General features: G+C 41.9%; 2 protein-coding genes across 8 annotated transcripts in view; one reads left to right on the top strand and one right to left on the bottom strand.

The window, feature by feature from the left end:
* Window positions 1–4,358, top strand: part of MTMR10 (myotubularin related protein 10) — a 41,338-nt gene extending 36,980 nt beyond the window's left edge. The window contains exon 16 of the mRNA XM_037395350.1: window positions 167–4,358. Coding sequence (XP_037251247.1) covers window positions 167–766 — 600 coding nt within the window. The 3' untranslated portion in view covers window positions 767–4,358. The remainder of the gene's footprint in view (window positions 1–166) is intronic.
* On the bottom strand, window positions 2,825–26,023 carry FAN1 (FANCD2 and FANCI associated nuclease 1). Of its 7 annotated transcripts, none has more exons than XR_005105418.1 (16): window positions 25,764–26,021; window positions 24,026–25,439; window positions 20,587–20,727; window positions 19,380–19,575; window positions 16,794–17,027; window positions 16,155–16,286; window positions 14,918–15,026; window positions 14,062–14,181; window positions 11,582–11,746; window positions 10,422–10,590; window positions 9,644–9,747; window positions 6,893–7,087; window positions 6,382–6,510; window positions 5,376–5,536; window positions 4,965–5,148; window positions 2,825–4,719 (listed from the first exon to the last, which is right to left on the bottom strand). XR_005105418.1 is itself a non-coding variant. In XM_037395346.1 (15 exons), the coding sequence occupies exons 2-14, from the start codon at window positions 25,311–25,313 to the stop codon at window positions 5,399–5,401; spliced, it is 3,120 nt and encodes a 1,039-aa protein (XP_037251243.1). In that variant the 5' UTR covers window positions 25,314–25,439; window positions 25,764–26,021; the 3' UTR covers window positions 2,825–5,148; window positions 5,376–5,398. The 7 variants fall into 7 exon arrangements, 5 of the variants coding, with proteins under 5 accessions (XP_037251243.1, XP_037251241.1, XP_037251242.1 ...); XR_005105419.1 differs by having other exon boundaries at window positions 2,825–4,444; XM_037395346.1 differs by having other exon boundaries at window positions 2,825–5,148.
* Window positions 26,024–26,375: the final 352 nt, after the last annotated feature.

The following is a 26,375-nucleotide window of genomic DNA, read 5'->3' as shown; positions in this document are numbered from 1 at the left end:
AAGTGGCCACACTGCTTGCCCTGTGGGCCCTGCAGCAGTGACTCACAAGCTCAGCGCTGCTCGAAGGTCCCAGCATTTCCCTGGATAACGCACCCTGGCAGCGCAGGGAAATCTGCTGTGCCCATGAGCATCAAACCAGTGCATTACCAGTGTTTGTTTTCTGCAGAAAAACTACAGCTCCACACTGCGAGGTATGCCCCCAGCCTTAAAAAACGGAGTCATCAGTGAGCAAGAGTTCCTTCCGAGAAGAAACTCTCTGATACTAAAACTGAAACCGGACTTTTTACAGCAAACGGAGAGTCAGAGTAACAGCATGGAGCAGTACTTCAGGGACTGGTTTGCAAAGCCTGCTGATCTGCACGGCGTGATTCTACCCCGCGTCTCTGGAATGCAGATAAAACTGTGGAAACTGTGCTACTTCCGCTGGGTCCCCGAAGCCCAGATTAATCACGGTGGCTTCATCACGGCTTTCCATAAAGTTTCTTTGCTGGCAGATGAAGTAGACATGTTAAACAGGAATCTTCGGCAGTACAAGAGCAACTCTTCTCTGCAAGGCAGCTGCTCGGAACTGGATCAAAGCAGGATGTACTTCAGAGCAAACAGTTTAAATGACACCTCTGGGGTCCCAGACTTTCTCTCCTCCTCATTCCCATTTTCTCCTGTAGGAAACCTATGCAGACGGAGCATTCTGGGAACACCTTTAAGCAAATTTCTAAGTGGTGCCAAGATCTGGCTATCCACCGAGACACTTGCAAACGAAGACTAAGATGATGCGATGGTTTGAAGGTTTGGGGAAATTACAGCATATCATTTTGTCTTTCTAAGTTAACACTGCTAAATGCGGCATTGAAAGCTGTAATAATTTTTATATACAAACATTATGTAAGTTTTGCACAAATATTTAAAAGCAGAGCAAGTCATGCTTCAAATCGCACAATTTTGTCTTCAGTAGTTCTCATCTGCTAGGGCTTCTGGTCCCTAACACCTCTGTTTTTGTGGTTTGGCTCATTATATGCGATGGAGCATTTCAGTAGCGAATTGAAAGGCTTGGTGTGCTTGTTGGTGAGGGCTCTGCTTGAAATAATTCCTTTTTTCCCAGGTAGTGACTGAAGCGACTCCTGTGTCAAAACAGCTTGGCAGATCAGCGTGGTTAGGGGCAGTGGGCACAGGCTGACAGCCGAGACCTGGGGACAAACCGTTCTCTCAGACTGCCTCTTCAGGAAGAATACTGATTTGCATACTTACATACATAACATACTCATGTTCTGTGACTCGGTCACCCTACGTATGTGTTCACGCAGTGTGTATCCATGGGGAAGGGTCCTTCCCTTTTCTGTCTCTCCCCAAAATCTATTCATTCACAATTAGCCAGATTTGTGCTCTTTCTCATGAGCTTGACTTCATAGGCTATAGGAATCAACTTCAGGACAATGCACTGTTAACCTTAAAACATTTACTGTAGATACGGTGTTGTAGTGGCTTTAGAAGTGCCTTTAACTGGGAGGAAGCAGTAGCAAGATTACTCTAATGCAGCTGACACCCGCCCCCCCCTTACGGCAGACTGGTAGGGTAAGGTCTTGTTCCAGCTCCTGCCTCCCCCTCTCCATTCCTGGAAATAACAGGGCCAGCTCCAGAGACAGCAGGTTTTTTTCTCCTCTTTAAGGAGAAGCTTGTTGGAGGTGCCTTCTTTTTACATACGTGCATGTCTATACAGGCAGTGCCCGAGGGAATGAAATCCAGCAGCTTCCCCTTGGCTCTAAAACCTCTTAAATCTCCCTCCCCTGGATGCTGTGCAAGAAGCCTCAGGTGTCACAGGGAGGAGAGCAAGGGAGCGGAGTCTATGCGGAGAGTGAAGGAACAGCAAGGTGTCATCCTCACGGGGGAAGGCTGGCTCTTCACAGCGAGGCTGTATTTTATATTTACCGATTTCTGTGTAAAACACCAATGCTATTGAACCGATCCAGGTGTTGACCCACAAGTTAAGGCACCAGAGGCTTTGTGTGATACTCCAAAAGCTGTTATCGGGGGACGGGGGGAAGCAGCCTTGCGATGGTAACACACAGGGTGGTGGAGTTGAAAGGCGGGGAGGGACAGGGGCTGGAGCTTGTCGGTTGTTTGTAAAGCCAAGCTGGCCTTCAGCACAGCCTAAAACCCACGAAAACGTGGGGTTCAGATGTCTTAAGAGTGCTTGTGTAATTTATTGTAGAGAAAACGCACCTGGAGTGGCCTTACAGGTGCGAGCTGTGTGCGCCCCCCCGGCTGGCAGGGCTGTGACCCACAAGGCTGCTGGGGCGCGGGGTGCTGCCCCCCCGGTGCTGGGCTGGGGGGTTCGTGGTGAGCTGATGGGAGGGGGGGTAGGCTTAACTGTTTTTAACTAACCAAACCCCCAAACCCCTGTTTTTTATGCAAAGAAGCTGAGTGTGTGTGTGTGTGTGTGTGCATACATGTGTGTCTGCGTGCAGACCCGCACACGCGTGTTGTGACGTGATGCCAGATCGGGTCTGGCCAACTGTTTGTGAGGAAAAAACGTGTGTTCACCTCAATTGCCTAATTATGCTGCAAGGTGGTCTGAGCATGTTAAATGGTCCACAAACTAGTTGTGTTTATTTACAAGCTTTGCTGGAGCAGTCATCTAACTTGTTCAATTCATTATTCAAATGTTTGTATTAGTTTGCTTTTGTGATTTTTTTTTTTTTTTTTTTTCCCCCATTAGCTTACTGCTTTCCTTGGCCTGATACTTGACATAAAAGACCTCAACCTGTGTGCTTAGTGTCTTTTGGTACCGATTTTTTATCTTTTCAAAATCAGTTAAAACTATGGTGTCTTTTTTTTTTTTTTCCTTCTTTTTTCCTTAGAAATATAACTTTATTGGTTTAAAGGTACCAAAAACATGTAAATAAATTACTCCACACAAGCAGCTGGTGGAATAATAATAATAAAAAAAAAAGTTAATGTTTAGGCTAGTACCCTTTGGGGGGGGGGGGGGGAAATGGGTACTATATTTAAACAGGACTGTCTTTTATAAGGAGATTTCAGACATTTTTACATTTCAGCTCTAAGATGTATACAGATGCTGCAGATGGTCTTTGTACTTTATATATATAGCATGGGAGGGGGTTAAAAATAATATGCCTTTATAATAAACAAAACCTGTCTAAATATCTATTTGCCAAACAGACTTAAAAAGAGATGTTGCGCAGTTGCGAGGGGGAGCTGGGCAGGCAGGGGCTGGGATGGTGACAGCCAGCACCTCCTGCGTGCAGGGCAGCGAGCCGGGCCCCCCCCCAGCCTGGCCTTCAGAGCAGGCTGGCCCGCCGCGCTGGGGCTGTGTACGGTGTTTCTTCCTCTTAAGTTCAACATCTTTTGACTTTGTAATTTACTTTTGAAAGACAGGTACTAAACGTTAATTCTCCACTCTGCCCAGTTGCCTTACCGGTGGTCAGCAGGGACTGCTCCAAACGTCTTTAATAACTTTCAAAAGCAATTTTGGGGTGTGAGTACCTATCTTTACCTTCTCTGTACAGAATGCTGACATACAGGTGTGTATATATATGTGTGCATGTGTATATATATATATATGTACACATTTCTGCTCACCATTTAAAACGAGATACTGTTAATGCCATTTTGGTGTTGCAAGAGTGAAAAAAAACTACCATGAAACTTATCTTTTTTTGTCTGTTTCTAGAAAACGTGCACTATTTTGGCTGTTACTGGCTGTTAAATCATGATTTTTGTACTACACTGTAAACCATGCGGAGGGAAATAGGAAACGCTGGTTGATAGGGTTAAAGCGTTCCTCCAGTGTCGTTAATTACTGCGAGGCAGAGCTTACTGTAGACTTGGTGATCATGGCAGTACTTCATTCCCCACTTACTGCCACGGATCAAAGATGTTTCTTTCATTCCAGAAGTGCGTTGAGAAGTGTGTGTTGGTGTGTATACCCAGGCCTGCACATGTGTCTCACGTGCACCTGCCTGCAATACCACTTTGATATTAACTGCCTTGTATTTTTAATGAAAATGTAGCAAGTGGGGCAAAGGTTTTGGCTTACTCTCAGATGGAAAGACATTAAAACCAAAAAAAATTTCTAACGTGTATTTAAGCAAAGGATGAAATCTTAAATTTGCCTCTAAAGTAAGAGAGAGAAATCTGTACCTCAAATTGCTGTAGGCAGGTGGTTCCTAATGCTGTTGCTGTGATGGTTTAGAGTTTGCTATTTCAACTGAAACTAAAACCTTTGTGCCTGATAATGATTTATTGAGTAAAGTAGCAGTGCCAGGAAGATTATAAAATCCTGATGCTGAGTTGTGAATGTGAAGTAAATTAGACTAAATAAAAGTTCATACCTTTCCACAGCGAACTTCAGGCGCTTTTCTTTCACCTCCTCTTAACAAAAAACCCAGGGGGGTGGGGGTGGATTCCAAGAAAAGCAGGGACACTGCTGGATGTAGAAAGGTGATTGATATAAAAGATGTGCAAATGATCTTGATTCCTCCCTGCGTTCTGTTACAGCGCCTGCTGTTTGTACAGTCAGCAGAATTTCTGCTAATTTAGTATGAGAATGAAGAGTCCAGAGAACAGCTGTTGGTTGGGTGTTAAAATAGAGGCAAACCCACAGGATTCTGGTGTCTAACAGAGAACTCGTCTTTTGGTTCCATTTCAGTTGACTGCCTTGTTTCTGAATGACAAAACACATCCACGTCTGTGAGTGACACACTGCAAATGAGCACAGTGCCCCGGTCAGGTACTGCAAATACTTCCCTTTCGTACGGCTAGCACAGATACTCACAACAGAAGGAGCTGTTAAATACATTATCCTTTCAAACACTGCAGCACATTTAAAAAAAAAAAAACAGTTTTATGCCTTAATCTATGCTGTCATTGCCCAGCTGTGAAAAACTGGACTGGGTAATGTGAACCGCCATGGTCCGGACAGTTCTGGAGGGGGGTGGAACTTGTACCTTGCAGGGAAATGTGCACAACATCAGGAGCTCGGGCTGCACAGGCAACACAGAGATGATGAGGGCTTGATGTGCCGTGGGTTTTATTGCAGAGGATGTTCTCAGCTGGTTCCAGCGTTGACTGCAGCTGTTTCTCTTTACTGGGCAAAACCCCTGGCTTTCCTTTCCTAGCATAAGTTACGAGCTGTGTACAGAAGAGAAAGGCTTTGTTCTTTTGAACACCCAGTGACATACAGTAAATCATACTGACAGTTTTCTCAAACTGGTTTTTAGAATGCTTCGTGCTAAAAATAACTACAGTAATGTTCCAAGAAACCAGAATTTTAGAAGAAACTACTTTTAATAAGCAACAGCCAGCAGTATGTGTGTGTTGTGCCAGTTCCTTTACAAACACCCAAGTCAGTTACCCACCCACATGGGCAAGACCTCTGCTGTCAGCTGAGACGTTTACTCTTGCCTCCGACGGCTTGCACGTGACAGACTTCTACTGCAGCACCCAGCTTCTTCAGTTCACTCAGCCAGATGATCTGCTTGTGGGACAGGCGATCGTTGGGACCTTTCACTTCCACCAGCTACAAAGAAATACCGGTGATTAGTCGTGTGCCTCTGGAGGATTTGAAAGATCATCAGCTCCCACAGACTTAATACAAATAATCCTTCATGGCTGTTATTTGCAACAAAAGTAATACAGATTTAGCACAACAGAAGGCCTGGTGGGTGCTAAATTATTAACCCATGTTCCAAAGTTTTAACTACAAGACAAATTTTTTATAGTAAATACCTCCCAAAACACAGAGGCACTGGTGAATGAAGGCACCACATACTCCCAAATAAATCATTTGCCACCTCACCTATTCCAGCTGATACTGACAGCAATTTAGTCACATGTTCTAGACATTTCTGCCATTCAGCTGTTTTATAAATACCTAAGAAGTTGCTGCAGCAACTGAGAGATGTCCCACAGACTTCTAGCACCTATTCCACTACCGTGCAAGACACAAATCGCGATTGTTTACCGCATTTTTGTAATGGAGACGTACATAGTTGTTGTAGTCTCATACAGTCAAGTTTTTGTGTAAGTGGTGACACCGGCACCCCTTGCTAACAACAGGCGGGATGCATCTGACTGATTGGTAACAGTTGCTTTACAGTAATTTTAATCAAAAACCTATTCTACAACAATACCTGACCACCTCTTGCTGTTTCTTATTATACCCATTAGAGGTACAGCAAAAATGGGGTGAAACAGCAGATAAACCAGTCACTCGCTACTTGCCATAGCTGCTGGGCAGATGAGCAGCACGTTTAACATCGGCACAACCGGAAAATACGGTTTGTATGGGCTCACAACTGGAAAGTTTTAAACCTGAGCGTAAGATCAGCCGAGCACTGAGTATGCCATCATCTCCCACTATACCTTGAAGTGATCAGTGTGAGTACGCCACACAACCAGGTCAGGAAGGCCCCCTCTGCAATGGCGTAGATCTTTGGAAAGTTGCCTAAAAACCCCGCTCAGAAACATTCCTCCAAGGCAAGAGACAAGGCTCTGTAAGAGAAGTTTAAGAGAAGTTTTGGTGGTTGGCGCTTTTTTTTTCATTTCCTGTACAGCCATTTCCTGACTCTCGCAAGAATATTCTATGGCCCGTCTCAGCTTTTTGATTAGTTATATAGAAGAAGAAACTTCAGTAGGTGTTGCCCATCTACTGCCATTTCCCCGTGGTGTTCCCAACTACTGCTGCAGGAAAAGTGGTATCAGCAAAGAGCAACAGCACTCGGGGTGGGGAGAGCTGTGCTGAAGTCCCTGCTCAGCTCGTCCCTCCCACCACTCGCCCGTGGCTCAGATGGCCCAGAGCCTCGGTACACGTGTGAGCACGAGTCACCGGCCAGCCGTGCCAGCGTGACCGGCCCGCTCGGCACAACAGTCTTACCTGCACTTGCTGGAGGGAAATAAAACGCCCCCAGCTAACTAGTGCTGCTGCTCTTCCCTCCTGGGCGGTCCAGATGTCAGCCACCAGCTCCACCAGTGTCTCTGAGGAAGCTGTACGAAGCTGCTGGAGTCTGGCCTCAATGACATCCCGCCTGTTCTCGTAGAAGCTGTCGGTGTATAAATCCAGGGGGAACGTCTGCACAAAAAGGTGAACACAGCTCTGTGGAGCTGCCGGCAAAACGGCGATTCCAAGAACGACGACATCCTCCATCGTATTTCTCTTACCTCAACTATAAACACTCAACCACTGGGTCAATTTGACTTGAACGTGATCACCACATAAACCTTTATTAAATGGGGAAAGATTTGTATCTATTTATCACCCCATGCCAGTGCCACAAATGCTGGCCATTTCTTAGCCGGTGCTCTGTTGGTTTTTAACCCCTTGATAGCAGTTTCCTTTAACAGACAAGAAAGAGCTATCTGCTCCAGCTCTCCGAGCAGCAGCATTCTAGTTGGGATTTGGAATCATCCATATCAAGGCTGCTCAGCTACAGTGAGCAGCGTGAGGTGGGAAGAACGAAGCAGTGACAGAACTGGGAGTATCACTCAAGCCCCCTGAAAGCGGAGCGCCTTCTGCACGCTGAACACCTGAGTGTATAAAGTCACTGCAGCAAATACTTTCGAGCACAGCTGAAAAAGCTATCAAGTAGTAGCTGAGCGCCATTCTAGCTTTTCAAAATCAAGTGCTGAGTGCTTAGAGAAATAGCACATTTCAGCCCTACACAAACTGCTGCCACAGCTAATCCCACAAAAATACAGCCTAGGACTGACTGAGAGATTCAGGCGCAAGCTTTCAGCTCTTCCTTCTTCATGCTTATGCTCCCAATAGCTTTGTTCTGCATTAAAAAGTGAAATCTAGGTTTTAAAAAAAAATAATTTGCAAATGAGCTGTAAATACTGGGCTTGATAAACAAGTTTTTTGGTTTGGTTTTTTTTTTTTTTCTTAAGTAGGCATAATCATGTAAGCTTCTATAAAAGGAAATCCTTCAGAAAGGCAAGTTCTACATTAAATGTTAGTTTGCACTGACAAAGAATATCTGCTTTTAACACTTGCCATGCATACAATTACAGCATCTTAGAAGAACAGCAGACATTCTACGAGAAGAGTTATTTGCATGGATTCCATTTACCAGTATTTGTGTGGCCTTTGGAGCGACAGCAGTGCCCTGCCTGTCCTGCCTATGAGCCTGCAAGTGCCTTCATGTCCAGCCTCACAGTTCCAAAGCAAGGAGGAGAGCCACAGCTCAGTTCTTTCTGCAAACAGTATTCAACCCTGAATTTACTTGCTCAGGTGAATACAAGAATCAAGTAGAAAACGCCATTTCAAAGAACAGCCATTACTCCATAGCAAGTAAATCTTTTCACCATTGAGTAGCTCTCCCAGGATGTGACCAAGAAGATACTTATAATCAAGTGCTTGTGGCTTAACAAATGATTTCAAGACATGACAGTATACATGCTCATAATCTATGTCAACATAAAATAAAAATACAGGTTATACTTCAGATCAGTGGAACAGAGAGCGACTCATGTATTCATAGTTTTGAGTTTAGTCCCATTGGCCTGATAAAATAATTGCACTGATTGACGCTTTAGATTTTTTACCACCTTTGCTTACAGGACCATGTAAGGATGGCCTTGAAGGAATGTGTCCCTCTCTGCCAATTAAAAAGAGATATTTGTAGTGTCACTACTCAGAGAGACAGCCATCTCCAAACCATGAGCTGGTTTTTGACTCAGCCACAAGGATTTCTGCTTCGTACTGGTGAAGAAAAATAAACAAAAGGGGGGGCGGTCAGGGAGACAAGAATAACCTGCATGTTTCACCTCTAAAATAAGAAGAAACTTCTATCTAAGATACGTCATACTGATATAGAACGGTAATTTCTTACAGTACAAATAAATGCAGTGGAAGAGGAGGACAGCACTGGCCGGTCTACCTCTTGGGCAGGGTTCCAATTAGAAGCAATGGGTTAAGGTGGAAGAAAGATGACAATTGAGTGGCCTTCTGTAGTTCTACAACATTTGAGGTGGCTTTTTATGGTTTTCTTAGCAAATGTCATTAAGTGATCAAGTTTTCTAATTGCAATTATTGAAACTGTTTCTAGCTGTAATGTGTAGGATGTAAAGCATTTAGCTAAAAGCCACAAGTTGACCTGGAATCATTAATGTAGGGTGTGGCAAGGAGCTGTTATTTGCTTCTTTGACAAAAAGGAAGGATGATACCAAGAGCATAAACATCTCGGGGTGGTGTGGGTGAGGGTGTTAACAAACCCAGTTTAAAAATGTGACTTCCCTTTAAAGGCCACTGAAAAGAAAACTTTTTTATTTTTTTAAAGGAATGCATCATCTTCAAAAGAGATGAACAGCGCTATGGTGTAGCAGTATTCTTCCCCCAAGTGTAATAGAAACTTGCCCAGGCAGTTCAGATATGGGACATAAGCATTTAGCCAGCTGAATCGCACCTTTTCGGACAGCCAATCCAGACTTACATAGCAATTAGCTCCCGAGGAGCTCTTCAGTAACAAGCCCAATATAACAAATAATAAAACCAAGCAAACATCAAGATCTGTCTGGAAAGTCCCTTGGAATAAAATGTTAATCTAAACCTGAATAAGATGCTTAACACTGTTACAGAGTCTACTGCAACGGGTAAAGAAATTCACTGAAGAAAGACTTTCAAAGCTACCTGATAGGCGTTTCTGAAGACGTCAGGTATGTCGTCCATGAAAATGATATCCCACATTAAAATGCCGTACAGCGTAATGAATGTTGAGCCTTCCCCATGAATACCTAAAGGGCAACATTTCATAAAAACGGAAACATTAATTTCTACAGCTATCTCATGTGAAGAGGTACTAAATCATCATGACCCAAAACATAAACACGTTATGTCCAGGTTTATACACAGCTGAAGCCAATATACACTGACATTACAGCGTTGGGTTCTAAATGCAGTTCATCCCTTCCACAACGTGCTAATGCTTTCTGCTTCCAGGCTGCTGCCCTTCACTTACGGCCCAAGGTCAAATTACTACACCCTGGCCCCACCAAGGTCTACTGTTCGAACTTTCACCATTTTTAATACACAAGGGTTTTTTTATTTTTACACTAGAAAAGCAATATATTAGTAACAAAATGTTTTTATATATATATATATGCTTTGTATTATATATACGTGCGCATACACATATATATATGGAGCTATACATATATTATATATGTATATCTAGATGTGCTGCAAAAAGCAATCACTCAACACCAGCAGACCAATGGCCAGGCAGTGTATTAAAAATGTAATATGTTAATAACAAAATGTTTCTATATATACAAACATTTTCTATTACATTTACCGGTCTAATGAAATTAGCTAAAACTGGTCTATTAACCATACTGGTTAGTAAATTGGTTCTTTCTTCCACAGTTACTTTACTGTACAAAAAAAAAAAAAAAAAAAAGTTTGTTACCCTGATCAAAACCATTCTGCCTGTAATGGGTTAACGCCAGCTCCTCAACTGAGCACATGACTGTGGATACACCAAAGTCTTCACCTCCTTCTTCATCACCAATATCCTCCATTAGAAACACAGATTTTCCCATTCCCGTCTGAGGACACAGCTTTCCTTTGATTGTAACCTGAACATATTAAAAGAACTAGTTAACTTTCCAGCATCACATTTAAAAAGCTTTAGCCTAGGTACCTGAACGGCTCCTAAAACACACATTCCTCCTCTTCAGTTTTCTTAAAATCAGAACTAGGCTTATTTCCAAAAATGAACGGTGTAGCATTTAGCTTGCCATTCCCTTGAAATTACTCTGTTTAGCTTTTATAAACTGGCAAATTTTTCAAGAAAAAAAAAAGTCTAGCAAAAATGCTGGGCAACTGGGAATGTAGTCTCTCTATTTGCTGGACCAGGAAGAACACAGATGACTGAGGAGACTGATTGGGGACTGAGAAAAGGGCTGTAGGGGGGTATGTGGTGACCAGGCTGAGAGAGAAAGTGAGAAAGTGAGCCTCTGCTCTGACTTTGCCCAGATACAATAATCTTCACAATAGCAGGGAAAAGAGGAGTTAAAAAAAATCCATTCCAATACGATGCAAGTGCATCACATTGCATATTTGCATAGCACATATTTACAGTGCATAAATCCCAAAGTTTACTAATAAAACCTTGCATTTTTTGAAGATTAATTTCACACTGATAACATGCTAAGGTTACTATACTACTTTTTCTTACACACGGAATGCTCAGGCTGAAGACACCAGGGGCGATGCACTGAATTCATCAGACTCTGCAGACTCCTTTCGGTCTGACAGTTGCTGGTAAATAGTGGAGTTTAGAGCTTATCAGATTTGTAACACGTTCGGTAAAGAAATGCGAATTAAATCAGCATACAGCTTACTAACTCAGCTAAGAAGCTGATCATTTATTAAGTAAGGAGGCATAGTTGTTTGCAGAGGCTTTTGTTTTAGAAACACATCTGCATTTATTTTCCTGCGGCCCAAATAAGTCAGAGGCTCATCGATAGCACATAACAACAGTCTCCCAGATTATTATTTCTTTTCAGAAGAAAAACAGACCTCATGAGTTGTTATTTCTCAGAAACCACCAGCAACTTTACTCACATGTGTCACATCCTCCACAGTTATGACAGGCAGATCATGGAACAGGCACCTGAACTGCTTGCAGCTTGGCGAGTCTCTGATTCGTAGGGCCCGCTGGTAGAGAGAGAGACGATGCCCAGTACGTACAAACGGGTCTGCCAGCCCACGTCTGATGCAGTCAATGGCCTAGCAAAGAGCAACGTAACAGGCACCGATTTACAAAGACCTAAACATATCTGTCTGTTCTTACTAAGCCCAAAAGACCAATGGATTTAAGGAGAACAAAAACGTGAATGTAAAAACCAGCCTATAAGACAGGGCCACCTTTCTTACTTGTACATACTTTAGTTCTAAACTGGCATGTAATATTTTGCACTGGTACGCTTCTGGATTCAAATTTGCACCAGTACAGTAAAAAGAAATTACTCTCCATTTGTATTGATCAATATGAGATTAAGGAAATGTAAATTCTACATAAGTGACCAGAAACAAGAGTTGGTTCTAAGCTAAATCAGTTCAATATTTTTAACCCAGTTTCTTAACAGCACGTAATACAGAAACAGGGAGCAGATCAGTTGCACAAGGATGTACATACAGAACAACTTCTAGATCAATGCACTACTGCAGTGAAGAACATCGAGGGTTAAACATGGACTCCAAAAATTAATTCAAATCATGCTTCTGACATACTCCCTGCAGCTTGAGGAAGGCACTTTGTCCTAATTTATAAATAAGGAACGGAGACAAAATCTTCCTTTGCACAACTTCTAATTCCAAATCTGGAAAAAGCTTGCTATGGGGGTATAAGATGCAGAAGAGACAACTGCAGATGCTTGACAGCCTATGGTATTCTTTCCTTTTAACAGGCTTAAAGAATTAAAAAGCAACATAAAATACAAACATTTTAATCCCAATTCTCAATAGACTTAGTAAGGCAAGAAGGAAGCAGCACCAAGGGGGGGGTGGGGGAAGTAATTCTCTGCTTATTTTAAATAACTCTACAACTGCTACTGTTCTGGACTTAAAACATTTTTTTATCTCTATTTTTTAATGCCAAATTAGTCAGGTATCTTATGTGTGTTTAATTAGATAGATCCTCCTTCTCTTTTAGTTAGAAGTTGATCTGCAGTCTGCCCATACTTCACTGTGACCTGAACAGTCCTAGAGTTTCATTTTCAATCATTGACAATATTTATCCTTCGTATGTAACAGAGAGGGAAAACAGATGTAAACCAGCAGCTGATAGAACTACCACCTGCTGTTTCTGGCACAGAAAATTCATGGAACTGCAACGGAGCTCCAAAACGAGTTAGACAGTAGCTACCTTGTGGCTCTTGAAGAGCAAGTCTGTGGTGCTGGCTCACAAGGAATTCAAAGGCACAACCTGTCCTGCCGCTGACCGTTTCCTCTGATTTCTTCATATTCTGCTGCAGAACTGTTTCCAGAGGTTCCAGAAAGTTCTACAGAGAGTTAGAATAATCCTTGCCCACAATCCTTGCCATTCCCATATGGTTATTTTTCCTCTCAGTCGGCTACATGCCAGCTAATCACTTAGGAAACTCAAAGATCGCTCACCACACACACAGTGTTTCTAAAAGCCTGAGCCGTTAAGACTTGAGACTGGCAATTTTACCCACTGCACAAATAACGAGTTTTGCTTGTACCAGTAGGGTGTGTTTGTGGCCTACTGGAAGGGAAGAGAGCACAGGGCAAAGTTTCAGCACAAGCTAAGATTACCTCAAAACCTCTTCTGCCCTCCTCTGCCTTCCTAAGAGAATTAAACAGATGAGGATGAGCATAGCCTGTAATACATGCTATCTAAAACCACTCATGTTATTTTTTACCAGTCTAAGGATGGTCAGACACAGTTTCTCCTGCAGGACCATGGAAATAGTTTAAATTTGCTGTTAAAGACTCATAACCCTGCCAGAGCTGTATCTAGTAACAGATTGGAAACAGCAGTCTACTGCTTGACTCCTTACAGTAGAAACACACCAAAACTGGTCCAGATACAGAAGACAACCTTTTCCTCACTGGGAACAGTTAGCCAAGGACTTAATTCTCTTAATTTTTTGTTTGAAAACATTAAAAAACTCCTCCTGATCACGTCTGTTTCTTTTCATTTCCGATATGGCCTCATCATGACTCAGATTCAGAAGCAGAAGTGTTTACTGCAAGAAATTTCCTTGCTTATCACACATTAGGCAAATTTATAAGGCAGAACAGCAAGGAAGCTGATGCCTGATAACCCCCATACGCCATGCCAAATGGTGGTGCTCTATACAACAGAAAAAAGCAGCCCAACCAGGGATGAGGGTACACTCAGTATTCAATTTCTTAGGAGAAACTGGCTGCATGACCTTCAGATTCCTACCAATACCTGCAATTTTAGGAGAGCCTACAAAGCTGTTCTTCTCATATGAAATATTAAAAAAAAAAATAATGTTTTCAGACAACAACTGCAGTGTTTCCAGCTTTACAGCATGCAGTTGTGAAGATACCTTCTTAGTGTTCTTCAAGTGCTGATGTAAATTCAGAGCTAGGCGGTCCCACCACCGGCCTCTGCTGTCACTACAATACACATCCTGAGACAGGAGAGCCTGCAGCTCCTGCACTGCTTCCTGTGAAAACAGGGTTGTATCTTTATTAATTGAGTCAGAAAAGCAAGTTGAAGTTTCATTATATAACGAGCTTGTCACTTTCCCTTCTACTTACTGGGTACTATAAATCTGTGTCTGCACAATTCAAACTCCATTTTTACTCCAGCACCCAATATATCCAGGTGCATGGGTGTATCTTAAAAACTCTAGAATAGAGAGACTTTTACGTAAACTTAAAGGTTAGCTGCCAAAAACACAGTATTTCTGTCCTTTCGGTATTTCTTACTGTATATGAACAAGACCTGAATATTACTTGCTGCCTTTTTTCAAAGGCAGTCTTTTTCAGAATAATCTCTTTGCTTTAACATGTAAACCAGAGGCCTTTGGAAACATCAGCTCCCAGGGTGAAGAGGTAGGGATTTCATAGAAGACTCTTCTTCCAAGATTGTCTTATTTAAAAACGATAACCAAATCTTAAAAGGCACAGATATCTTTCAATAATGAAACAACAATGTCTCAGCCACAGTCTTATGGTATATTACATACGATAAACCTCCAAAGCATAAGCAGAAAACAAAACGATGTAAAGCTTTCTAAAGCAGCAAGAAAAAAGGCTCTTTTTCCTTCAGAGTGACTTGTTAAGAGAACTGTAGCAAGTCCTGGCAAACATTATCACCATTTCCCAGCCACATCAGAAGTGTAAATTGATGTACAAGGGTACATGAAACACACACTCCTCTTCACCGCACCACTTTACCTTGTACATATGAAGTCTCTGCAAAATTTCAACACCTTGAGAAAGGATTCTTGTATAAACCCAGCCAACTGTGAAACGTCGCAGATACTCAGGTAAAACTCTGTGATAGCTGAAAGATAAGATCATCTCAAGAGCAGCTCAAGTTAACGATGGCAATTTAAATTCTTAAAATTCATTTACTAAGAATAATTATACCTAAAGCATTTACAAAAATTAAATGCATTATATATAAAAATTGAACTGCAATGAGTATCCTAGCTGCAAAGTCAAGAACCCAAAATTAAGAAAACAGTTTAGTTTAGATAGCAGGTGCAAGCTGTACTTGCACAGCCTATTTCGGCTGCAATAGCAGTGAAATTATTAGTTAATAAGTTTTACATCAGATGCAAACCAATAATTGACTATATCACGTTTTGTTACTGCCAACTTGTTCTTTTAAGTCAGAAGGTAAACTTTAGAAATAGCTGAACAAACGGAAAAGGCTGTAACAGGCATTTCCTGCCATAACAGATGACTAACACCTTTTAGGTAGGCACCTCTATGTTTCAAGACAAAATCATTTAAAGTCTCATCAAAATCGAAACAGGTTTTTCTACCGTCTTCAGTGTGAAATGGAACAGACCTCCAAATGACCCTCTATGAGTATTATTTAATTCAGTTGCCATGAATATAATACCAAACATAAGGCTTTAATTTTTGGTATAACATTAAGCCAGAAAAAATAAACAATTGAAAGAAAACCTGACGAAGGACACTTCAAAACCAATACAAGTTATCTCAGTTCTCCCATCTTCAGTAATGTTTCCTGAACAACACCCACTTGGAAGTTTGAAGAGATGAATGACCCAGTATGCTTTCCCATAACATTTGCAACATCCTTTTGTTCACAGCAAATTTTAAATTCTGTTTATTGCCATTTGTCTAAAAGCTATAAAAAACCAAAGTGTGACAAGAGAAAAATAAGGCTCTTGTTCTCCTGTATTGGCACATAGAACAGAGATGTTTTAGTGCTTTATCCATGCCTACCAATTCATTCCCAAGGTTTTATAAAAAGGCCTTTTCACACAATCACTTAAAAGCTAAAAAAAAACAACCAAAGAGTTCAAAGCACTAAAGCTTCTAAATTTATCAGGCTTAAATAATATCACTAGTCAACAAGCCTCTCTCAAAAGAAAAAGTACCAAAAGTAAGATAATACACTTCACAGATTCATATGGGCTAGTTTCCAGTTTACTACCTCAAAGATGGGTGATTTTTCAGTCCATTCCAGGTTTCTTTAGCATACATATATAGATTATTAGCTTCTTCCCAGTTCCCATTTACCATTGCAGTGGCTACATCATTTGACAGATGAGCAGCAGTTGCATACCTAAGGGAAAAAAAACAGAGTTACGGTATTAGGCTCAAAAAGCATTTATAGTTAAAAGAAATCAATTCCTCCATAAGATACCTTTTAAAAACTCCTCTCCAGTCTCCAAAGACACTGAATCATGGCACTAACTTTATTCTTGATCGTGTAGGATCAGCAGAGTTTATAGTAGCAGTGTACATTATGTTTAAAATCACTTATAAACCAGAGAAAGTATTTTTTATTTTGTTCAGAGTCCATTCTGATAACCATCACAGCAAATAAAGAAACAACTTTCACCAGCAGATGATCATGAAGCAAATAAATATGCTATTTCGGTTCAAAATGCAAGCCACTGTGAATTACAAATCCTACCTGGATACAAAAATGCATTTAAAATCATTGCAGAAGTGCTCTTCTACCTATTTACATCTGGAGTTCTACACAATGAATGCTTATTTGCCTACACAAGTGCTGCAGTTAAGCTTTTCTAGAAATAGATTTCCAAACTGCCAAAGCTCCCCCTACCTGATAAGATCTTCTCTGTCCTGGAAGACCTGTGTTTTCCTATTTACAGTGTAACTGGGGAATACCATACGCCCCATGTTTACCATAAGGACTGTGGAGAGCTGGCCTTGACCAGCACTACCAGCTTCTTCATCCTCCACTGACTCAGGCAGTGAAAATAGCAGCAGAATTCGGGAAAAGACAGCCCGAGGGCCTTTACAGACCCTGACAGATTTTCCAGCCAGGTCCTTCACCCTGGAAGGACAAATAAAATTATTGTAAGAAATGGGTTTTACCATCACTTACACAAATTCAAATATACTGAATAAAGTATGAGAATAATTTTGGTTTCAAGACAATTAATTGGTAAACTTCTTTTTCCTTGCAAGAAGCAGCTTGAGAAACTATATAGCGCATGTAATCTCCAGTGAAAAGCCAAAGAAATGCATTAACTAATAAAAAGTTTAAGGGCCGAACTTCAAGCAGAACAGCATTGGAACTAACTGCCCCTTGGGTGCAGCCACTTTGCTGCAATGCCAGGCAGTACCAACAAGATGCAGTTTGCTGCCAGGGCGATGTCTACAGCCCACAGTCTGAGACCCCTTGTTTTAGGGTATCTCCATCAGCACACCTTCATCCAGCCTCTTCCTACAAGATTTTCTGTTAATGGTCCACAAAACAACACAGATTTAAACCAGGATTTTCTCTGATCTCATGGGGTAACTAGTACTTCAACTGTCAACTACAGCAAAAAGCATTAGGTTCCCAAAGTTGATCTGGCCGAGAAAGTAACTATCAGCTTCTTTTCTTGGAGTAGGGAGTAAGCCAGTGCCAAGGCCTTTTTTAGAATGTAATTAATTTTCCCAGGTTCCCTTCCATTTCCTGAAGACACTTTTTTCTATCCTTCCTACAGTTTAAGCCAATATTCTGAAAACAATTTTGTTTCTGCTAGAGGTATTTATACAAATTATGCATCATGCATCATCATGCCACTCAAATATCTAGTATCAAAGAGAAAAAATGAAATCTCAAGTGATACAAAGTATTTTCGTACTGAAGTTTTCTACACCTGGATTAGAATGAGGAAAAAACAACCAGAACTCCTTAAATTAAAACGCCCTTACTTATCACAAAGTCCCAACATCCTCTAACACAAGACAATCACGGCTGTGGCTGTGATCACTTCATCTGTTTCCCTGCAGACCAAATGAAGTGCAATGCTACTGGCGACAATGACACCAGTGTGAAATACTATTTTTAACAGAATGAGAACCACTAGAGCTCCTGTTGTATTTTGAAGACAACAAAGACCCAATAAAACTACTTTAAAGAAGCTAAGCATACTATGTAAACCTCCCAGCTGCGAAGCTCTGCAAGCCCAGCACCAACCTAGCATTAGGTCTCTCTCTTGGTGTAAGAAAATAAGATCTTACTGGTTCATGTAATAAGAATAATTCTTCACAGAGGGATGATTTTAAAGTTCTTCCAATATTAGACCCCTGTTAACACAAGGAATTTTGTGGAGAATCACGTGATAGGTTTTGGGGTGAGTATTTGTCCAATAAACTATGCTAAACTTGACAAAGCTTCATATCTCTCTCATTTGAGAAAGAATACCACAGGAAAGACAAATTGTGTTATTGAAGCAAATGCAGTACATACTGATACCTGTCAGCTTTCTACCCAACCTGCATTTTGGACAGAAAGTATTCTGCAGTTACTGAGTTCAGACCCTAACTCTCTAGCCTATCAGACAAACTCGCTGCTAGACAAGCAACCTTTCTTTATGTGCATTATTATTCAAACAGTTACTTTTTGGTATTAGTTACTAAGAGAGAAAACTGCCTAAGAAAGCTTATGAACTCCAGAACTGACCTGTGCCCTAGCACCAGTAACCTCACTATTATGTTGGTTCATACTCCTAGACTTTTTGTGGATGTTTTAGTTACAGATCCAGCTCTAAACACCAAGAATGGCAATGTTGTGCCCACTGCTGTTAGGGCAGAATGACGCCTTAAACCTGAACCTGGACCCCAGAAGACCTGGAAGTCAAGGGCATCTGATATACACAGCTGTGATAGCCAGAGAGAAAAAATTCACAGGAAAGAACAAACACTCTGTCAGGCAAATAATCTTTTCCCTTTTAAAATATTGCCGGAAAGGAGGGTCTAGCTGAAGCATAAAGTCAATCACCAAAAAAAAAAAAAAAAAAAAAAAAAAAAAGAGTATCATTCCCATCTAATTCTACTAAAAGAGCACACCCAGCAAATGAACATCAGTTAGTTGCTTTAATAGGCAGTGACTTTCCCTGTGTCTTCCTAGATGTTTTTATGCACTGGTTTTGCTTTAAATAATTCAGAAATGTTTCTCTGTGTAACTGAGTAACTTTGGAGACAGATAATCATGCCCACAGCTGAAAAGCATGACACAGTTTAAAAGTCTAATAGTTACCATTCTGTTTGACCCACCATGAATCAAAATTTAATGCTGCCCTTTTTTTATCCACAAATTTACTAAATGCTTTCCTCTCTTCAAAAGGCATCTAGATTGGGTCCTCTGAAGCATAATTTCCATTTGCCTGCACAATTTAACTATAAACAGAGTTACCTTGTTAAAATCACTGTCCCAATACCAGCCTGATTCCTGCTGAAGACTGAACGTTGTTTTGCCAACCTCAGAAAATCATCCACAAGCTGCTGCTTCTGACCATTTGGGTTTGGCAAGTGAAAGATCTTTGCTAATGTTTTTAGCTCAGGGGCTGAAAGCAAATCCAACCCTTCACACAGGTCTTCCAGTTCAGATTCTAGAAATAAAATGATCCACATATATTCATTATGTGCTATACCTATACAATCAAGCAACAACTCAAAGTATAGTACATCCCTATAACCTAGCACTAATCTAATGATTCACACATGTTATTACCAGGGCTAACTGGCTCAGCTTGGAATTCATTTCCTTCACAGGCCCGGTTTGAAGGAATGGAATTATCAGAAAAAAAAAATCCCTTTGCAACTGCAAAACAAAAGCAAATATAAAGAAATTCCACCAAGTTACAAAAAAAAAAAAATAAAATAATGTTGTTCAGCAAAACTCGTCTTCCTGGTGATTAAAACTTTGCCCAATGCCAAAAAAAAGTGCTGCCAGGGAGCAGCAATAGCTGAGCTGCCTGACAAGCGGGAATGAGCCAGGAGTCAAGGGTGCCCACAGCACTGGCAGTGTCCTCAACAGCTATGGTGCAGTCCCACCATAAATGAACAGAACGGGCAGAGCAAAAGTCCTGATAACAGATTCCACTGGCACCCCCAGAAATGACACGATGAAGAATCAGGCCCAGGACCGACCCGAGAGACACGCCGGACGTAAGAGTAGAGACAAGACTACAATTAATGTCTGAGACGGCCACAGACAAGACTGGAAACAAACACCTGCAGCACCAGTGGAAAGGCCAGCTAGCCGGGGACGGACAAGGCCAGGGACATGGTGCGTGCAGGGCAGCGCTGCAGGATATTAAGCAGAGCTCCTGGACCAAACTGCACAGCTCAGGGTCCGAGATGGGGCTGGTGAGGGCAAGTAAGGCTTATTGTTGCACCTATAGCTCTGACACTTATTTAGCTCTCCCTATTACCCAATTTGCACTAACTGCTTTTATTATTAATGTAACACAACACAACTCATCCACCCAAAATGTTCATTTTGCTCCTCTAACTCTCTTCTCAAGGCACAGACAAGCATGTAGTGCGTTAAACTCTACTATGCCACAGCTGCAGGTTTTAATTGAAATATTTTTCACATTTATTAATGCTGACCATACCTGTTTGCAGAAACCTGGCTTCAGCCAGTTCTTCAATTATTGGTGACAAATCCGTACTTATCTCTCCATACTCTATTTTGTTCACCTTTAACCAGTTCAGCTTGCGTTGAAAAAGTCTCACATACAACTTCTGCCCACCAACTGCAAATTTTATTTAAAGCAGGGAAGGATAAAAAGAAAATTAAATTCTAAAACAGAGTACTATGCATAATCACTACCTTACCCAGAAAAAAATTACTGTGATGCAGGTATCTTCTAAAATACATTTTAAATTTGCCCATGTTCTATGAGTGGACTTGGTAAAATACCAGAACGTAACTTTCTAAGTAATTAATGCTCATTAGAATTAGAAGTTTTGTAGGTAGAAAATTATTACAATGTATTTTGTAGGTAATGAACATTTCTAAAATGCATTTTGGACATGCTTACCCTGTAAGAAATAATCTGTTTTCTAGGAAAAGACAACTTCAGTTTTCAAACTCCTTATACTGTGATGTTAAATAGATCTTTTTGCTTTCTTTAACACTCATTTAATAACCAACTATTTGACATCGGGGAACAAAAGAAGCTGTAGTCTGACAAAATAATTTCATAATCACAGAATACTTCTACCTGTAATAGTCTTCAAATTCTTATTTTTCCAAAGATAAGCTTAATTTTACTAATTTATCTACTGAAAACAAGGGGGGAAAAACCTCCTACAGATCTGATTTTTATCAGGGAAGTGCTCTCTTACAGTACCTTTAAAAAATACTTTCAAAATACTAACAACGCTGAAACACAACAAAATAGCTTATTAAATCTTAGCTGAAAATAGTCTAGCTATTGTCACTACATTCAGCACTCTTTCAAATACTTAATTAACTTCTCATTAACTTCTAATTTTTTTTATTCCTGCCCGCTACTGCTTAACAGAAACTGATCTTTAATAAAACCAGACGCTGCAACACGACCCTACGGCCTGGAGTGCGCCCCTATGCTATGCAAGCCCACCCCAGCCCACCCAGGACTCGTGGCTTGTGCTCAGGGTCAGCTCTGCTGCGGCGCAGCCGTCCAAGCCGAGCTCAGGCTGCTGGAAGAGCTGCTCAAAGCTCCGTCAGGGCCACCCCGACTGCCCAGGAGCTGTACCTCAGCCCAGTGCGGAGCCCCCCAGTCCTGCCCCAGCTCAGCTGCAGCATGCCAGCACCCAGCCAGGCACCTCGCTGCCTCGGCTTCACCTCGCACCTGCCTCGGCACTGCGGGCTTGGGCGAAGGGCTGCCACCAGCGGCACACGGCTGGCTGCAGTGCTGGCAATGCGTCCGCTCTGCTTCTCCTCTTGGGCCAGCGTGGGTTTGTGCCCCTTGCAGGTGGGGAGACAAGGTGGCCCCTGCCCGCCCTGCTGTCCCCTTCAGCTCCTGGCTCATCTTCCCGTGCAGAGTAGTCGGCTTTTGCAGCTCCCTGACAAATACAGTCATATGTTATGATCTTATCTTACTTACAATATTCTCATAACTTAAATTACTATTATTTAACTTTTAAAATGTTTGATGTTACTGCATACTTGTAATTATTACAATACAACCTGCAAGATCTTAACTGCTACCACCGCAGAAATACCTGTCTAGAGCCCTACTGCCACCTCTGGAGTTTCTTCACCTTTTTAGCAACCATTTCTATAGCTGGTTTGAGTAAACTGAGTTTTCTACTAGGGCAAATTAAGAATGTTCATCCAGTCCTTTCAAGCTGCTAAACTTTGGAAGATCTCAGGTGAAAAAAGACATTTCTGAGATTGTTCCACCACAGTTGGAGTACTTTCTAGAGAAACAGATACGCACCGCCTTGACTTTTATTTTATGGAACAGAAACTACATATCCAGGTGGCATTTCTTTCTAAAAACCTCAAGCCAGCACTTCTCCATGTTTGTCGCTCAGGATCCTGTGTTAACAACCTTGTGATGTCATATATACTAACCCAACCTCATTCTGTTATCCTCCATGCCTACTGAAAGCCTCCTATTGGCCTTGGAAAACTTTACATTATTGCTAATCTCAAGTCATGACCCCAATACTCTCTTTTATGATGTCCTGTGGTGTCAATCCACAGTATCATTTGGAACTTCACAGAAACAGAAATTAAGGGACTAAGTGCTCTAAATGGCTAGAACAGCTTTCCTCCACTTTGCAACGGGGAAACAGTCTAAAGGCTGTTGTACACTAGTGAAGAAAAAATTAATCTACAGTGAGGAAAGACCAAAATACACAACAGGTTCATATAGGGACATACAATTCTTCAATGTGACAAACTTTACAGCCTGCTAATTAAGGCAAACTCAATGAACACAAAATATTAGTAAGTGCAGCCTGCTTCTGATTGCTTTTTTTTATTATTTTTACCAGCAGGTGTGTATGCAGCTGTCACTTTTGTATGTTCAGCTCAGATGCATGAGCATAGCTCACAGGCGCATGTATCTAAACCCACCTTGTCAGGCAGCTGTGTAACAGCACGGTAGCTTAGAACAATATAAATGGTTATGCCCGCAGTACTCTGAGATACAACTTCTAGTGGAAGTTGTTAGAAGCTTATTTCTATTCTTATGCTCCTAGTGTGCTGCTCAAGTGCTGGTAAAACTACTCTCCATTACAGTTTAAGACAAATATAAACACATGTAAAAATCTGGAGGGTCAATTTTAACTTGCATCACTTCTGCCATGCTTTTACTGTAAAACTCGTATAGGATCCAGACAACATGTCTGCTTTGAATCTTGTCTAAATATGGAGGGCTTACATCTCTGACATTCTGGCTCCTGAAATTAATGAGAGTTAAAAGTACTAGCAACCTACAAGAAAATGACTGTTAATTAGTAACTATCATTCTAAACATTGGATAATAATCATAGGGATAACCATGGATTCACATGAAGCATGGAAGTCATCTGTAAATGTACTGAACCAAAGCTCACAAATGCCACTTGAGAACTATTTTTTTTTCAAGGTCTGTGTATTCACCACAGGCCTCTTCATAATGCCACTATGTAGAATTCCCATACCTATTAATCATCAAAAGCTTTGTGTTAACTGATACTCTTATTCTGCACTATTAGTTTCCTTCCTTGGAAACACGTTTAATGCAGCAGCAAGTTGACTTAAGAGTCTAAACCCCAGTATTAACAGTGAATTAAAAAAAAAAGTATAAAAAGCCACCCACCAGAAATATACATAACCCTTCTCTCCCTATTTCTTACAAGTCTCCAATATTTACCATTACCTCGCATTAAAGCAACATTAGGAAAGTTTCCCTATAAGAAGCCACTAGGGACACATCTCCTGAGAAGGAGATTCTTCCCTTAAGGAATTTATCAAGTTAAACTGCCCATTGGTATAGCACTCTTCAACAAAAGTATGTAACAGTTCTCTCTACAGGAGGTAATGTGAAAATACATTTTTTTAAAAAAAGATACCTGATAATTTGCAGAACTTGGTTATAATGTTCATATCTTGCTCGTTGAAAAGTCTGACATCATCTTCGTTCTCCAAGACTGCTCGTAGAACCACTAAAAAATTCTGGAGGTAATATGGGTGACCAGGAGAGCTGGGCACAGAGCAAACATTATTTATTTTGTCTAAAATGTCCCCAATGGAATTTTGAAATTCTTTTTGTACAGTTTCTGACAAAGTATGATTTATTTCATCCTCAGTGTCTTCATGAACTTCCACAGGAAGCACCTGCACATCACCCTTGCCAAAGCGATTTTGTGTACCGCAGCTCGCTTGTGCCTTGGAATAGAGACTAACCTGAGCGTGAGGCTGAGTCCTGACTTCCAAACTACTGGTCATCTCTGCTGAAGTAGAAATAGCTAGATCAGTTTCAAATTTATCGGGACCTTCAGATCCATGTTCTGTTTCAGTGCTCCTTGTACCAACTGGTAACCTTTTGCCCTTAACGTTATCAGCCGGTAAGGATACCTGAACACTATCCGCAAGGTCTTCTCCACCACATTTGTTTACTATTTCTTGAAATTCAGGCTCCTCCTTTGAAAAATTTTGTTCTTGGCACTCTCCCCGAGCAAGCTGATTTTCTTTCTGAGAACTATGTCCAGCATAGATCTCATCATCTTCATTCTGTGCTGCAGCACGTTTGCACATATAATTCACAGCTGGAGGTGAAGAATCGATCTCTCTATAGACAACCTGTTTTCCTCCCTGGATACGTCTTCTGGACAGTTTAGATGACAAGCTTCCCAAAGAGATTATTTTAACTGTTTGAGCCTGTGGTTCACTGTCAACACTACAAACTGAAGTATTATTGTTAAAATAAGGACTAATTTGTTGTGCTGCACTCCCTTCTGCTTTCAATGAACTGCTTTTGGAAGGGCTTGTTTCTTGATTCAAGAACTCTTTTGAAAAATGTATGCTGGAATTACTGTTTAAATTTTCAGCTGGGGAACTCTTACCCCTAGAGGGGTTCAGTGCTGATTCAATGACACCAGCCTCACCATGGTTTCTCTGACATGTTCCATCCATGTGCTCATTTATTTTGTATCTGGGCACCATTTGCCCGCACATGGGACAGATAATTTTGGCAGGGGGAACATTGTTAAAAAAGGAAGTAATAGAGGAGGACGCTGAAGGTATAGATGGTGTTCCTTTACCTTCCACTTTTTTTGCTGATCCTTTTTTTTTCTTATTTGTACTGAGTGACAAGCTTATGCGGGGTCTTTTAATTTCTGAAGACCTAGCTTCCGCCATGACAGAACTTCAGAGCATTTACATGGCACAGGCAACTTCATTCAGGCTGTATTATTTCCTTATTCTGGAGTACTTGAAAAAACTTTCCCTGGCTTTGCATTTTCCATCTGCAATCCTCCGACATGCCTTGAAGAAACAAAAAAACCCAGAGTGAATGAAATTTGTTCTAAGGTGCCAAATGCAGTCAAGAGAAACAGTGAAGACAACAAAAAAAAAAACAACCTATAGTGGGCAAGTCAAGGAATCCTGGGCGGCTACGGCGCAGACCCCCTTCCCTCACAGCAGGCCGCAGCGGGCACAGGCCCTGCCATGCGGGGCGGCAGCGGCCTTCGCGGGAGCGCTTTAAAATCCGGAGCTACTATACGCTTTAACTACTTAAATGCCATGGTCACTTGCTGATGTAAGTGAAAATTTGCGCTACAATTCCATTGCTGCAATTCCGGCCTTTACCTCGTTCGCCACCGGCAGGCAGCACCGCTCGTGGTGCCGCCTCCCGGCCTCTGGCCGCGCCGCTCGGAGCGGGCCCCGCGCAGGCCGCCGGCGCCTCAGCTTCGAGCAGCCGCTCCTGCCGCCGCCCGGTGCCGCCCCCTCCCCGCGCCCACGCACCAGCGCCGCACCCGAGCGCCTCTCCGCCGCGGGCGGCCCGGGGCAGCGGCGGGGGAGCGGGGGCCACCGCGCCGGGAGGCGGGCGCTAGGGCCCTACGGCTGCCTGCCGCTCGGCCTCCCCGCCCCCAGGCCAGAGCAGCGCAGCGCCGAAGGCGCCGCGCAGACCTGGGGAGCCGAGCGCCGAGCCCGCGAACCGCGCTCCAATAGTTCATCCTTATTTACAACATCTTGCCCTCTTTACATTTAAAACTCCCTTCAACAACAACAACAAAGGGTGAAAAACAGTTGTGACCTTTCTAAAGAAAGGGGCAGCACCTTGAGAAGTATCCCTTGTAAGTTAAAGGCTACCGTTTGCCTAGCCTGGGTTACTGCTGGCTTACAAAGCACCTGTGTCCTCCGTGGTAATCATGATAATCACGATTGCAAAGATGCTTTCCAATTTACACCGCCAGGACA

This window comes from Falco rusticolus, chromosome 7, assembly GCF_015220075.1.
Source record: "Falco rusticolus isolate bFalRus1 chromosome 7, bFalRus1.pri, whole genome shotgun sequence".
Lineage (NCBI taxonomy): Eukaryota > Metazoa > Chordata > Aves > Falconiformes > Falconidae > Falco > Falco rusticolus.
The sequence above is the reverse complement of the archived record's forward strand: the minus strand, read 5'-3'. Positions and strand labels throughout refer to the sequence as shown.